This window comes from Pelodiscus sinensis, chromosome 6 (genome assembly GCF_052426305.1).
Source record: "Pelodiscus sinensis isolate ZL-2025 chromosome 6, ASM5242630v1, whole genome shotgun sequence".
Lineage (NCBI taxonomy): Eukaryota > Metazoa > Chordata > Testudines > Trionychidae > Pelodiscus > Pelodiscus sinensis.
The window spans coordinates 10767387-10784175 of NC_143057.1; the positions used below are offsets into that span (position 1 = coordinate 10767387).

A 16789-nucleotide genomic window follows, 5' to 3' on the forward strand; every position below is an offset into this window, starting at 1 on the left:
TTTTCCTTATCATCCCAAGTCAATTAAAGAAATGACTGAAAACTTTAAAATACGTTCTTCATTAAAATGTTTTCACACTGGATTACTGGATTACTCTTTAAATTGTTTTATTATCTAGTGTCCAGCAAGGATACAGAGGAGGAGAGCTTAACAATTCCCATCAGTAAAGATGTGTACAAAATCCTTATGAGACGAGAGAGCAGTCTACGTGACCTCATTGAGAAGAAGTTTGGCTGCATGTCTCTCCTTAAGAGTATAAGATGTCCTCTTGAAGTATACAGGAAAAGCCTGAAGGAAGGAATTGAGATATCTGTTTGGATGGATGATATGACAAGACATATGGCTGATGCCTTGGTGATCACAGCCAATGAATATCTGGATCATATTGGAGGCCTGGCTCTTGCCCTGATGAAAGCTGGTGGACCAGAAATTAAGCAAGAGAGCAAGTGTTACATTGAGTGCCATGGACCACTCACCACTGGCCAAATAGCAGTAACAGGTGGAGGCAGGCTTTCGTGTAAGAAAGTTATTCACACAGTAGGTCCAAGATGGGCTGCAAATGAAAGTGAGAGATGTTGTCATATGCTTGAGACAGCCATTATAAATGTCCTGAAATATGTTCGTGCTCCAGAGAATAATATAAAGTCTGTGGCTATCCCTGCAGTGAGTTCAGGAGTTTTTGGCTTCCCACTAGATTTATGTGCTTATGTGATCATACAGACTATAAAGAATTTTGTTGAGCTAGCTCCATTGTTTAGCTGGTTCAAAGAAATCCACTTGGTGAACATTGCTGAGCCCACAGTTGCAGCAATGAAAAAGGCCTGTGAAGAGTTGCTGGGCGGGAGTGACATCAGTTCACTTCGGGAGAGTCCACCAGTTTCAGCAACCTGGCTTTCAGATTCAATCACAAGCAATGGTCTTTCCCTGCATATCATAAGAGGATACATTGAAGATCAACAAGTAAGTCTTCACAGTGGAGCATGAAGGCCTTGATCTTGTAAAGTCCTGAGCATGGAGTTGCCTCCCAGCACCTAAGCAGGATTGGACCCTAAGAGCTTAGAAGTCATGCTATGTTGATCCAGTAAATATGCATTTTGTTCTCTTGCCCTCAGCCACCCAACATTAGAATCAGTGAACCAGTACTACATATACCCAGGTGTCTTATCTCTCTATATTTTTTTTCCTTCAGGACGACAGAGTGACATCATCACATCACTCTGCATCCCTCAGTTGCCCTGCCTCCTCCCTCTCTCCCTCCCCAGTGCTCTGGCAGGATGGGAGCTGTGTGGCCTCTCCTTTTTCCCCTCCTCAGTGCTCCAGGGGGGGCAGAAGCCACATGGCATGCTCCCTTCTCCCTCTCCAGTGCTCCTCATGTGTTAAGAAAACATCTGGACTCCTTACAAAGTTTGTTTGTATAGATGTGGAAATAAAGGGCAGCAGTTATGACCTATGGTCAATGTGGGAGAAATTCTGTTAACTGACTATACAAAGTTATATTCCTTCCAAGCAACTGAATGGGTGCAGCCCAAAACCTTGTATTTTTAATTACTTTTAAACAATCAAGTGAAAGTTTGACTCATTATTTCTGTGCTCAAAATACCATAAGCAAAACTTCTGCATTTCAATTTAGTTCCAAATTACAGCAGCCCTAGGGAATCATATATATATAGTAGCCCAATGTCTGTGACTGTGTAACGCTGAAACACTGGCTGTTGCCTCCCGCCATGGCGCTTGGCTGACTTCTGCGCCACTCAGCCAGGTCGCCGCATGGGAGCAAGCGGCGCAAGCAGCCGTTTGGGGTCCACGCTCCCCATGCAGCCCGGCACAGAAGTCAGCCGAGTGCCACGGTGGGAGGCGAAGGGGGCCAGGGTGGTGACGTACATGCCCAGAGGGCAGGGCCTGGATGAGCGTGCATCCCCAACGGAGACAGAGGAGAGCGGAGAAAGAGTGGGAGGCAGGAGGGGGAGAAGAGAGAGAGAGAGATGGAGCAGAGAGGCAGGAGGAGGGGGAGAAGAGAAAGGGAGAGACGGAGAGGCAGAAGGCGAAGGAGAGCTGAGAGGGAGGGGGAGGCAGTAGGAGGAGAAGAGAGAGAGATGGAGCAAGAGATCGGAGGCTCAGGAGAGAAGATTGACGTGGAGGAGAGACCTGAAAATCTCATCTTATGATGGTCTAATTGGCTAGTATGTGAAGGGCAGAAGGAGAAAGCTCAGGGATTTCCATCCTTCCATAGTCCTCCTGAACAGAAAGCAGCTATAATTTTGTAATTCCTCCTAAATATACAAGCTGATGAGGACTATCAGTGTTGGTGGCAGTCCTTACTGCTATTAGGCTACATCTCCATTAGGCACCACTAGCAATGGCATGTGCTATATATATATATATATATATATATATATATATTATGCCACAATAAAAAGCCTGCTCTATCCATCACTCACTGCAGTGCATGTAGCTACTCATGTCAATGAAAGCAGGGGAAAAGTTTCAGCAGCTAGAAATACCAGTATAGGTGGGGAGACGGTGAGTAGGTGTATAAGAGATGTACTTGTATACATAGACATGTCCTTCAACTATGTTTTTTACTTGCCTAAGCCATGCCTTACCAACTTTACTGCTAGTTGTACCCATCCAGGTGTGGAGGGCACTATGCTGTTATGTATTCCACATGCTGCCAAAAGAAGCGTACAGTGAAGGTGTACCTTAAAAGGGGGAGTGTCTGGGTGGGTTGGAGTTTTTATAAGGAAAAACTCCACTAGCTACTTGAGGATGTCTGAAGTGGGGATCTGACTGCAGTGCTGGTAAAATACAAATTTAGCTGAAATGATATATACTGAGCTCTTGTGTTCTTTTTTTGTAGACTGAAGTTATTGTTAATTCAGTGGTCATGAATGATGATCCCTCAGGAGGAAATATTTCAAGAGCGCTTCTGGAAAAAGCAGGGCCATCACTTCAGAAGGAATTTCTGTTCGAGTTACAAAAACTTCCTCCCTATTGTGAGAAATTCATATTGACAAAAGGATACAATCTCATGTGCAAGTCAGTGCTACACATAGTATGGGCCTCACAAAACAGCAGTGATTCACACAAGGTGACATTCAGTTAGAGTGAATTTTAACTTCTCTTTTTCAAGTAAAAAAGTAAATTGATGTCTACAAGGTCTCCTTTTATTCTGCAGGTACTAAAAACTGCAATGTCAAGATGTTTGCTTATGATGCAGGAGTATCAACTTCCTTCAATTTCCTTCCCTGCAATTGGGACCAAAGTGCTAAATTTGCCAAATGATGAAGTGGCAGATATTATGATTGATGAAGTTTTAAGCTTTGCAAAGGAACGCCCTTGGAAGAAGACAGATGTGTATTTTGTGATCCATCCAAATGATGGTTATGTCTATAAGGTAAAACATTTAAATAGAAGAACCCATAATAATCATGAAGAAAGTTTCTAAGTAATGTTGCAAGATAACTCACCCAGCAATATCGTCAATCTCTCCAACTACACACTCAGCTCGGCAGAAGAATCTGTTTATCTCGGGGACTCTCTTTTTGCCCCGCCACCCCCACTAACATGATTCAGTTCTGCGGTGATCTGGAAGCCTACTTTCGCCGTCTCCGTCTCAAGGAATACTTCCAACACGACACTGAACAGTGCACTGACACACAGATACCTTCCCACCAACAGCACAAGAAGAAGAACTCCACATGGACTCCTCCTGAGGGCCGAAATGGCAGTCTGGACCTCTACATAGAATGCTTCCGCCGACATGCACAGGCAGAAATTGTGGAAAAACAACATCGCTTGCCTGGTAACCTCAGTCGTGCAGAACGCAATGCCATCCACAGCCTCCGGAACAACTCTGACATTATAATCAAAGAGGCTGACAAAGGAGGTGCTGTTGTCATCATGAACAGGCCTGACTACCTAAAGGAGACTGCCAGACAACTCTCCAATACCAAATTCTACAGGCCACTTTCCTCAGATCCCACTAAGGAATACACTAAGAAACTGCACCATCTGCTCAGGACACTCCCTAAACAAACACAGGAACAAATCGACACACCCTTAGAGCCCCGACCAGGGTTGTTCTATCTATTACCCAAGATCCACAAACCTGGAAATCCCGGACGCCCCATCATCTCGGGCATTGGCACTCTTACGGAAGGACTGTCTGGCTATGTGGACTCTCTGCTCAGACCCTATGCCACCAGCACTCCCAGTTACCTTCGTGACACTACGGATTTCCTGAGAAAACTACAATGCATAGGTGATCTTCCAGAAAACACCATCCTAGCCACCATGGATGTAGAGGCTCTCTACACAAACATCCCACATGCAGATGGAGTACAAGCTGTCGGGAACAGTATTCCTGATGATGCCACAGCACAACTGGTGGCTGAACTCTGTGAATTTATCCTCACACACAACTATTTCAGATTTGGTGACAACATATACCTCCAGACCAGTGGCACTGCAATGGGCACCCGCATGGCCCCACAATACACCAACATTTTTATGGCTGACCTGGAACAACGCTTCCTCAGCTCTCGTCCACTTACACCCCTTCTCTACCTACGCTACATCGATGACATCTTCATCATCTGGACCCATGGGAAGGAGACTCTGGAAGAATTTCACCATGATTTCAACAGCTTCCACCCCACCATCAACCTCAGCATGGACCAATCTACACGGGAGGTCCATTTCCTGGACACCACGATACAAATAAGTGACAGCCATATCAATACCACCCTATACCGAAAACCTACCGACCGCTATACTTACCTGCATGCCTCCAGTTTCCATCCTGGACACACCACACGATCCATTGTTTACAGCCAAGCACTGAGGTACAACCGCATATGCTCCAACCCCTCAGACAGAGACCTACACCTACAAGATCTTCAACAAGCATTCTGTAAACTGCGATACCCACACGAGGAAGTGAGGAGACAGATTGACAGAGCCAGACGTGTACCCAGAAGCCTCCTGCTACGGGACAAGCCCAAGAAAGAAACCAACAGAACACCACTGGCCATCACCTACAGTCCCCAGCTAAAACCTCTCCAACGCATCATTAGTGATCTTCAACCCATCCTGGACAATGATCCCTCGCTTTCACAGGCCTTGGGAGGTAGGCCGGTCCTTGCCCACAGACAACCCGCCAACCTGAAGCATATTCTCACCAGCAATTACACACCGCACCATAATAACTTGAACTCAGGAACCAATCCTTGCAACAAACCTCGGAGCCAACTCTGCCCACATATATACACCAGCAACACCATCACAGGACCTAACCAGATCAGCCATACTGTCACTGGTACATTCTCCTGCACATCCACCAACGTAATATATGCCATCATGTGCCAACAATGCCCCACTGCTATATACATCGGCCAAACAGGACAGTCCCTACGTAAAAGAATCAATGGACACAAATCTGATATTAGGAATGGCAACATACAAAAACCTGTAGGGGAACACTTCAATCTTCCTGGACACACAATTGCAGATCTAAAAGTAGCCATCCTGCAGCAAAAAAACTTCAGGACCAGACTTCAAAGAGAAACTGCTGAGCTACAGTTCATCTTTAAGTTTGACACAATCAACTCTGGATTAAACAAAGACTGTGAATGGCTTGCTAACTACAAAAGCAGCTTCTGCTCTCTTGGAATTCACACCTCCAGATCAGCTGCTAGAAGTGGGCCTCATCCTCCTTGATTGGATCCACCTCGTCATCTCCAGCCTGATCCTGGCCTGCATATTTATTCCTGCCTCTGGAAATTTCCACTACATGCATCTGACGAAGTGGGTCTTTGCCCACGAAAGCTTATGCTCCTACACTTCAGTTAGTCTATAAGGTGCCACAGGACTCCTCGTCGCTGTTGCAAGATAAAGTACTTCATATATCGAACTAGACATTACCTTTGTAAAAATGGATTGCAAGCCTCAGCTACATATGCATGCAAGTCCTGGGAATGGCAGGGAGTATACAATGAAGGTGCTACTCCCACTTAATTGGGACTTTCTACTGAAGTTATGCCCCAGGAAATGCATTCAGCAAATTCTGTCACATCTCCTGTAGCAAAGTATTGTCACAAAAGGCTTGGCATTCCACCATAGAAAAGGCTATAGACACAAGGCCAAATTCACTGCTAATGATTTCAATGGAACCATAGCAGTTTATGCCAGCAGAGAATATGACTTGGGTGATTTATATATGGCTGTTTTAGGTATCCATATATTATAAAAATATAAAGGTTTGATCCTGTTCTCACTGCAACCTAAAACTTCCACTGACTTCAGTACATGAGGGCTGTGTCTACACTGGGCCGCTTTTCCGGAATAACTTGAAAGCTATCTATACTGGCCGCTTGCTTTTCCGGAAAAGCAATGACGATCTACTGTAAAATTGTCAGTGCTTTTCCGGAAAAACTATGCTGCTCCCGTTCGGGCAAAAGTCCTTTTCCGGAAAAACTATTCCGGAAAAGGGCCAGAGTAGACAGCACAGTAGTCTTTTCCGCAAAAAAGCCCTAATCGCGAAAATGATGATCGGGGCTTTTTTCCAGAAAAGCGCGTCTACATGGGCCATGGACGCTTTTCCAGAAAAAGTGCTTTTCCAGAAAAGCATCCTGCCAATGTAGACGCGCTTTTTCCAGAAATACTTATAACGGAAAACTGTTCCGTTTTAAGCCTTTCCAGAAAAGGGTGCCAGTGTAGACGTAGCCGTGGAATATACTGTAGCAAAAGTAACATACAGCACAATAGAGTGTCATCTGGCAAAAAGGTTACAGTATGCTCTTGCTTCTCCTCTGAAAGACAATTGTCCACAAATTCATACTCAGGACCAATTCAGATGTGAAGTGTAATGTAGTATCAGTAACTGAGTGTAAGAGAGTTTGAGTGTAACTTACATGCTGCAAATCTGGAAAAAGGTGTAGCCACTATCTTCTTGTTCCTTCCTGTTGCTTTACCTGATAAACTAGCTCTTCCATGCCACTGATATATAGGTTACATCAGTTTTTACTCCTAGGTTCAAATAAACCAAATAGCACCCACCCATTGCCATGTAACATACATTGTCTTGCATGTAAACTCTGTAGTTTCTGCACATTTTTAAAAGTATTTACAATACGAATGTGCAAGTTTAATTATAGTTTCCTTTTGTTCTTATATGCTGTAAACTGCTATGCAGTTTCTTCATCTTTTTGTCAGTACAATTTAACGTAATATTTTTTTTGTAAAGTAGTATTCATTTGCAATATACTTCTCACGGTATTTACTTAAAGATGATTTTTATCATTTCTCCAGATGCCAGAACTGACAAATTGCATCTGGCTGTCATTTGTCTCTGTGCTTCTTTGGACCACATGCTCACACTCCCCGTTGTTTCACTCATGTGCCAAAGCCTGTACTTCCCCAAAAAACAACTAGAATATTGTATTTCTGCATCTCAGGGAGGTCAGTCTGCAGGACGCCCAAACCCCCTCCACAAAACTGACCAGTGCTCCTCGGTGGCCCCCTACATGAGGCTATGGGAAGAACTTTGAGAGTTAGATAGGAGGGTAGTAATACATCAGTACATAACATGGATTCCTCAGTATAACACCACAAGCAGAAGTGAGCAGTGGATAGCTTCAACTCCTGCTATAATAGCTGCCCTAGCCTGGTTGCATGGGCTCCCCATATACTACCTCCAGGTGGAATTGGAGAGGACGCGATCCATGTCCTTGTACAAAACTCTGGAACCAGGCTTGGCACAGACGACCAGCATTAGCCCCTGTGTGAAAGGAGACTGATTAAAATGTCTCACCCAACAGAAGTCTGGACAGAGATTCTGTTCATTTGTTAATGGTTTGATACATAGCTGGCTGTGAACTTATTCTAAATTTTTATTTTTCAAGGCTTTCCAAAAAAAGTTGAATTCAGCAAAAAGCAAAGTGATAGAAAATATGGAATGCAACAAATGTTATGATTTGGGTAAGTAAGAAGCACAAGGGAGGGTGAGATTCTGAAAATGATTCTTTCCTAATAAATATCTGTTATATGGAGGGAAACGGTCACAGAGGAGCTCTGCATTTCATTTATTATTCTGTTTCATTGTTTGACTGATTGAGAGTGAGAAACAAGCAAGAGTGGTTTTAGGATAATGGGGAAAATGTGTTACCTCTTCTAAAGTTATGTTTTGCAAAACTTTGTTTTAGTATTATATGTAATTAGACTGTATTTTTACTTTTATCAGATTTTCATTCATGTAAATCAAAATGTAACTGTTGAGCTAACTATTCATCTCTTAAGACACTTTGCATCTTTTGCCCCCTGAAGGACTTATGTCATTCACATTCATGTTATCAGGAGTTACCTGTGAGTGCTGATTGTTGGGGATTGGTAGCTCAAAAGAAGGATTTCTTAAAACTGAATAGAGGAAGAAGCTAATTATGAGAATGCTCAATTATTCTCTCTAATCAATCATCTTCATCCCAGTTCCTTTCATTTAAGGAGCAAATGGGTATGGTAAATTGTTGACACAGAAGGTTCTAGCTGTTTTGCTTTGGTACCTTCATTCCAGCTTATGCAGACAGATATAGCACACGATCAGCACCATCCTTCTGTAGAACACAGTACAGTAAACTTCCGATAATCTGGCACCTCTAGGACCCAAGGGGTGCCGGATTATCAGATTTGCTGGACTATCGGAAGGGGAAACTATGAGGGGTCTGGGGTAGCATCCCCCCTCCACCCCAGACTCCTCATAGCCCCCCCTTCCAATAGTCTGGCTCTGCCCCAGGCGTCCCTGATTCAGCTGCTGCTGGTCAGTTTCAGCAGCGGCTGAATTGGGGATGCCTGCAGCAGAGCAGCTGGAGTGCTGTTGGGTTGGTCCGGTAGCGCCAACTCTTGGCATGGCGAGACCAACCCGACAGCACCCCAGCTGCTCTTAGGGATGCCTGGAGCAGAGCAGCTGGGGTGCTGCCGGGTTGGTCCCGCAGCGCCGCTCCTCGGCGCTACTGGGCCAACCCTGCAGCCCTCCAGCTGCTCTGTCCCAGACATCTGGATTCAGCCGCTGATCAGTTTCAGCAGCAGCTGAATGAGGATGCCTGGGGCAGAGCAGTTGGGGGCTGCCAGGTTGGTCCCACAGCGCCGAGGAGCGGCGCTACTGGACCAACCTGGCAGCACCCCAGCTGCTCTACTCCAGGTGTCCCCAAGTCAGCCACTGCTGAAACTGATCAGCGGCTGACTCCAGGAAGCCCAAGGCAGAGTTGCTCTGCCCCGGGCTTCCTGGAGTCAGCTGCTGGTCAGTTTCAACAGTGGCTGAATCCAGATACCTGGGACAAAGCAGCTGGGGCGCTGCTGGGTTGGTCTGATAGCGCCAACCCTTTAGGTATTTTGGCTTGAAGAGCTACAAGTCTAGATAGTGGCTGTGAAATTATTTAACCAATCCTCTCCTCAGCATAGTTAATTGTCACTGATCCAGTGAGCAAATATAAACATTAACCAGTTCAAATCAAGAGAAAGACCAACAGAATCCTTTAAGTATAGTGATGCCTGATTCACTGCCTGTAGCACCTCAACTCTGAAGGATGGAAGGTGTCCCCTGCATATTTCTCTTGGTTAGGCTAGTGGAAGCAGACAATCCAGGGCTGAATCATGCACTAATTAATCTGAATGAGATCCATGTGAAAATCATCATCAGTGGTTGATTTGTAGTATGGTTTTGTTCAACCTTTTGGTTAGGGCTGTCACTACTAACTGCAATCAGTATGAGTTGATGGCACAAAATACTTCATGTGATTGGGCCCCAGCACCAAAGGGTAACATTTCACATCCACGGAAGTGAGGATGATGTCATGTGTAACATTTCTTCCCTCTTTGTAGGCAGGCGAGTTGTATTTGCATTGTGACTCCTGTTCAAATTGTTGTAGGTAGCACTGCAGCCAGCCCATTATCATTTCCATCGGTGGACTTTTTATATGAAGCTGATTTTATTTAAAACATTCTAAGCTAGCCAAAGCAAGTGAGTGAAAAACATTGATTTTAGCACCACTTTACATCCTACCTGAAAAAATCAGGACACACATAGATGGAGCTAAAATGCAAAAAGATATTTCATTTATCTAGTGCCAAACTCGAGCAGGAATTTATTTACTCCTTTGGAAACAGGACAGTGTCTTCTTCATTTTCCCCCTAGAGCTACAATGTATTCTCTTAATACAAAAATGGCCCTAACTAGAAACTTGAATGCAAGATTTATATTTTCAGTATGTGTAAATATTTAATTTAATCATTTCCAGTATCTCCCGAAATAGCAACTTCTGCTTAAACATTAGAGGAATGTGGAAAAACATGAAAATGAAGAAGTTTCTAAATAGTTCACAGAACTACCACAATTTAATTTGACTTCAAACTAAAATGTTGTTTATATATCTGGATTGTAACGGTATCTATTAATGATTACTAAGGCCAAATAGTGGTCCCACTTAATTCAATGAGAGATTTGACATTGACTTTAATCGGATTAGAATTTGGCCCTTCTGGAGAGATTTTCAAAGGCCGAATTTAAAGTTAATGGGAGTTACATGCCCAACTGCCATTTGTATCTTTAAAAATCTGTTAGTGTCTGTCAGAATATCCCCATTCTGAACATACCAGAAGGGCAGCATAGTTCCTTGTGCTGCAAAGTCTCAAGCTGCACATCAAGATTTGTGACTGCATTTGTGAACTTTTCAGTTTACTGACAGCACATGTATAAATAATACTTCTTACAGGATCATGCTCCAATAGACGAGCTGAAGCAGAGAATAAAAAAACTGGACCAGCCATTGAACTTATTGGAAACTACCATGAAAAACTAGAAGCAGCAAAACTATGGATCGAAGACATAATGCAAGTCCAGGAAACTCACCTTATCATTATAGAAAACAATCAAATTTTCAACCTTAGCAAAAGAGAGCATGCAGAACTCTCTCATCTGCAGCATTTTGGTGTATCCATATCAGAAGAAGTGGCTGGTGGAAAAGCAAGATTAAAGATTCAAGGTCCTCCTGGTTCCATAATTGATGCAGTGTTTGTGATCGAAAACTTACTATTTCATGCACAAGAAAATAAAACCAAACAAGAGGAGCTGCTGCAGTCAAAGGGTCAGTGAGGTTAAAAGAATAAAAGCAAATAGGATGAATATATATGTATATTATCCATAGTTAGATGAGCCTATATTTCAGTTTTATGTATGAAGAATATACAGGAGGGTCAGATTAATCCATGTGCTTAGATACTATGGTAATGGGCTCTATGCAAAGCCTTTCAAGGATTTGGCTACATCTGTACTACAGTGAAAGTCAACTTAAGCCATGCAACTCCAGCTATGTGAATAACATACCTGGAGTTGATGTATCTTAAGTCAAATTACTATGAGTTCTGCGGGGGGTTGATGGGAGAAATTCTACTGCTTACTTTCTTTGCTCTTCTCATCCAGGGTAGAGTAACAGGGTTGAACAGAGAGCGATATACAGTCAGTTTCGCAGGTCTTCACTAGATCTGCTAAATAAATCACCAGTGGATCCATCTCAGAGTATCAATTGGGGCTGTAATGTAAATGTAGTCTGTTAATTTGTTGACTTCAGTGGTTTCATTGTAGGGATGTTAATTTGCGTGTAATCAGCTAATCAAGTAGTAGATGGAGTTTCATAATGAAGATGATACATTCTGTATCTTTTCTGTTTGACTTTTCATTGGTTCCTTTAGTAGAACTTGATTTAACAAGCAGAATATATCCAGCAAATTAAAATATAAAATAAAGTCCTTAGCAAAGTTTAATCTATTAAAAAATGTCTAGATTTGGACATATAGTTATTTTATAGAAAGTATACAAAAGTGTAGAAAGTGTAGTGCAATGTTCATATGCAAAGTTCACTGATCTTAACAGAACCCATTCAACTGAGTTCAGTTACCTTGATTTTTTTTATAATTGAAACCTTAAAATTAAAACTAATTTAGCAGTAAACTCCCTTCTTACAAGCAATAATCAGTTAACCCTTACAGCACAAAAAAAAGAAAGAGTATTACAACCTCATTAAGAAGAACTCCTGTGTCATCAAATGACCCTGTAAAGGGGTAGTCTTGATCAAGATGACCCAGACAACTTGCTTTGGAGAATATCTAGAACTTCTCTCTCTTGAATAAGCAACTAAAAATAATATATTAATTTCCTCCTGCACTGACTTTGCATTTAGTGTGAGTTTTAACAATCTGAAAATCTTAAAATTAGTATTAAATATCCTGTTATTTGTATCCAGGCCAGTTGGAATGTGATTATCCTCCAGAAAGACTCCGAGACAGGACAAGGGATATAAAAATGTATTTCCATATCTCACCAGTAGACTCACCTTGTCAGGAATTCAAAGACAGAGAAAAACAGTTTGAGAAAGCTGGGCTTCATTTTCTCAAGGTAAAGAGTGTGTCCTGGATAAAATGAATCTGAACGAATCTTAAGGTATCAGACATTTACAAGAACCTGGATGGAATTAAGAAGGGAACATTTTCAAATAAGAGCAAGCTCAAAATCAATCGGCTCCTTAGCATATTTGAATGAACTTTAGTGAAATTGCAAATGAATCCTAGATGTATTGCTCAATTAAGATGACTCTTTGTTCAGAAAATACAACTGATCATTCTAAAAAATGCAGTTAAATCCTCATTTACTATTTCAGAAGCTACCATTTGTCTGTTTTATATTTTGCAGCCTGATGTGCTCAGTTATAGATGAATTCTCAGGGATCAAGAAACTGATTCTTGCTCCTGATGTAGTCTGTAGTAGGTTCCAAGTTCTGCTTTAATACATGAATGGAACATAAATATGTACAGAATATCCATAGAGAAATACAAGCCTCTCCAGTAGATACATCCTCTGTGGAAAGGAAGGAGCATTGTCTAATGCAATGATTCTCAAACTGGGGGTCCTGACCAAGAACGGTATTGGAAACCTAGGGTCACAATATTGCTCACCCTTCTGTGCTGCCTTCAGAGCAGAGTGACTGATGAGTGGCAGCTCCTGACCAAGTGCTCAGCTCTGAAGGCAGCATTGCCACTAGTAGCAGTGCAGAAGTAAGTATGACGTGGTATGCGGGAGAGTGAGGTTGCCACGTTTTTTAGCCTAAAATAGAAGATGATCCTAATGGTGCCAAACCAGGGAGGTCCAAGGAGTTTGCCAGACCAGGGGAGGTCAGGCTCCTCTCTGGGTTGCTGGGGGTCCCCGGAGCCTGGGCTGTCCATCCTGGGGTCAGCCTCTTTGGGCTGAGTCTCTCCAGCCTGCACTGGTCCCATTGAATTCCTTCCACTACTGCTGGGGTTCCCACCCACTGCCAGGCATTCCCCTGGCCACCACTGGGGTTCCTGGCCAGCAGTGGCCCCACTGCCACCAGGGTTCCCTGCCGGAGTTACGGATTCCTCTCAGCCGCCATCATGGCTTCCTGTGCTGAGGCTCTCTAGGGCTGGACTCCCCATCCACCACAGGACCAGCTCCTGCTAGCCCAGCCGGGGTTCCCTGGCACGTGCAAGATTCCCCACCTGGCTCGTGCTCCTTGTATCTGGGGCTCTCTGGTCTGGCAACATCCATGGTCCGGAAGGACGATGGATGTTGCCAGAGTAGAGAGTCCCGGATTTGAGAGTTTCAACCTGTATTTTCAAAGGGGGCCCCAGCACAAAAAGAGTTTGAGAACTCCTGCATCAAGTTAAGAACGATGTACAAAGGCCACTTCTCATGCTGCATTATAACTTTATTAGGCTTCCAAACATGCATGGGATCTTTTCTCTAGAAAATATTTCTTTGCAACCTTTAACGACTTTCCATTCCAGAAAAGCTCTAAGCATTTTCAAGAAGAAATTGGAGGCTTGGCATATAGCTGTCCAGAAGATCAGGATGAGAAGACACTTTGGAATGAATATCCATCCAGACATGCATTGGATTCCTTTGCACCTGACATCAGACTTTGTGATTCATTTGCGAATCCTGATGAATACAGTAGTCTAAATTTTCACCAAATAGCTGGAGAGTTTTCAAGAAAGAGAATGCCTGGTGCATCATCATCAAATGTAATAGAAAAAGAGGTTTTAACAGGTATGGGAAAATCAGACAAGTGCTGAGATTAATTTGTAATTAAACTACAAATCAGAGTATCTGAAAGACCACATCATAGATTTTTCTTTAAAATAGTTTTCAAATCAGCAGATTAGTTGTGCTTTCATTTTAATTAGATGATTTGTAGTAAATTCTTAAACTATTACATATTTGTATTTTTAACGCAAGCAGAAGTTCCTAACATTTTAAATGTGTTTTTATATGTGAACATGCAGCTTGATGTGTGCAAATGAGACCATTGTATGCTTAAATATGGATACACACATGCATGTAACTCTTTATTACCCCTTAATTTTTGAAAATTTAGTCCTGCCTACATTCCTAATACATTCAGAGGCAAAGAGAAGTCCCACAGCATACATACATTTAATAACTATTTACAGTTATTTTATATTTTGATCTCTTCATTGTACAGCGAAACTGATGAGATACCTAAGTAATTACACCAAGATCATCTGAAAACTTATTGCTACCTTGTCTCATGGGCTGCTTAAGGCAAGCTGGCAGTGAACAGGGGAAAAGTTGTATAAATACAGTATATACTGTTTTTATTTCTCAACCTTTGGAAATTAAAGAGGCTATAAGGAAGTTGTAAACGAGGGGTGGGGAACGTAAGGCCCAGGGGCATGATGCGGCCCCTGGCTTGCCTAGATCCAGTCCCCGAGGCTTGGGGCTTCCTCCCAGCATGGGGAAGCTCATGCTGGTGCTCCAGCCCCTGCATCATCCCCCTGCAGAGCTGGAGCAAACAATCTACTAGCCTGAGCCTCCAAAGGCTCTGGTGTGTGTGGAGAATGTGGGGAGTGTCTTTCTCCTTCTCCTTGGAGACCATGTCACAATGGGGTTTTGGTGTTTTTCTGCTTCTCACTTGTGTGCGCAGCCCCCCAGCTGATTTTTCTGTGGGTCAGCGACCCCCCCCAAGACACAAAAAAGGGTCCCCACCCGTGTTGCAAACAAACCTGCTTCTATGCTTCTTTCCCTGGGATACATCTGAGGGGCAGCTTGATGGTTAGTTGTACTTCAGTAACTGTAAAGGAAATTGGCTAGCAGGAAGAGAAAGTTTTAACTCCAGTAAACAAATTCTATAGGAACCAATGACCTGCTGCCATGCATTCCACTGTCCTGAAAAATACTGTGATCTCCACTGGAACAGGTTTCTGTAATACCAAGAACTGTCATCAGAATTCCTATTAAAATGATAAAGCTACATTAAAGCAAGAGGAGAAGATGAGCAGTGGTTTTGTCTCGGCTCTTGGCAGAAAACATTTTTATTTCACTATTCATGAGCTAAAATAAAACAAAGACCTGCTCATTCACAAGGCATTTGTGCATGTTCATGAAGCATAGCTCCATTAAAGAAAAGTTTCATGCAACTTCCATGTTTCAGACGCATCTACAAAGTCAAAATAGACCTTGAAAAAATACGTGTGGATAAAGTTTTGTTAAATCTAAAAACACTTAGGATCAGTAAACCAAGTTAGTTTTTTCTTCTGGCACAAATATTCCTTTTTTTCCAGATTATGTATTGCTAGGGACAAATAGAATCCTGTATGTGAGATTTATACAAGATTTTGCTTTTAAGTGTGGACACTTAATTTACTTGAGAATATTAACAGCATGTCCCTGATGAAAAAATTCTAATTACATGTTTATTGGAGACTACCCAATGTATTACTCATATAATTATAAAGAAAAATTAAAAGCATGCCCAAGTGTTGCATTCCTTGTATATCAGATAGATTTTGTAAATTAATTCCCAGCTTAAAGTCACAAGATGTTTGTGCAGATACTTCTATTAGTGGAATTTATTCTAAAAATAGTAATCAGTACAAATCTCAGTCTAGTACAATCTTGCCATTCTTTTGTACAATAGCATGCTTTGAAAAGCTACAGCCTGTTAGTAGTAGTGAGAAAAGTATTGCCAAAACTGCACAACTATGGGATTGTTTTGTAGTTAATCATGCCTTTCTTTTTCCCTTTCCTCCCTCCTTCTTTAATAGGTTTAGGCTTTGCAAAAGTACCAGAACTCAAAAAAAGGCGACTAACATTTGAAAAAGCTCCTGGAAGAAGTGATGGGCAAACTCGTCTTAAATTCTTTTGAATTAAATGGTCAGTCTTACAATGGATGTTTTAAAATGTGTGAAATATTTCAAAGGAGCCATTTTAAATTTTATAATTATTTTTGACCCAATTCCCAGGTCATTTTCTTATATTGAGAAGTTATTAGGTTAAGAAAGTTTTTGCACGTTTATTAAATTCTATTGTTTGATTGATTGTATATTTTACCAAACAAGTTATCTACTTAAAGTGGAGAATTTCTAGGAAAGATGTCTCTTCTTAATTTACATCTAAGAAAATAAAAACATTTTCACTTTTCATATACTGCTTATATATAATTTGTTTCATGGCTCATGAATTAATTTAAAAGTGCTATATTGTTCTTTACATGCCCAAAAAGGCAAATAAGCACAAGGATGCTCTATATTTCAACTCCTGGAGTTCCTTGATCATTTCTGAGGGGCATGGGGGATCCTAGATTTGTGCATGAGATTAAGGTGCTGGGCTTCTGAAGGAGAAGGAAAAAAGATGCAGAGGCAATAAGCCTAACTTCAGTACCAAACAAATTAGTTGATGCTATGGTAAAGAACAGAATTATCAGATAGA

At 42.1% G+C, this 16789-nt stretch overlaps 1 protein-coding gene across 1 annotated transcript in view; it reads left to right on the forward strand.

Moving 5' to 3' along the window:
• Positions 1–16472, forward strand: part of SHOC1 (shortage in chiasmata 1) — a 102151-nt gene extending 85679 nt beyond the window's left edge. The window contains exons 29-36 of the mRNA XM_089779459.1: positions 119–960; positions 2858–3088; positions 3176–3394; positions 7902–7977; positions 10761–11132; positions 12288–12439; positions 13846–14107; positions 16126–16472. Of these exons, the coding sequence (XP_089635585.1) occupies positions 119–960; positions 2858–3088; positions 3176–3394; positions 7902–7977; positions 10761–11132; positions 12288–12439; positions 13846–14107; positions 16126–16226 (2255 nt within the window). The 3' untranslated portion in view covers positions 16227–16472. The remainder of the gene's footprint in view (positions 1–118; positions 961–2857; positions 3089–3175; positions 3395–7901; positions 7978–10760; positions 11133–12287; positions 12440–13845; positions 14108–16125) is intronic.
• Positions 16473–16789: the final 317 nt, after the last annotated feature.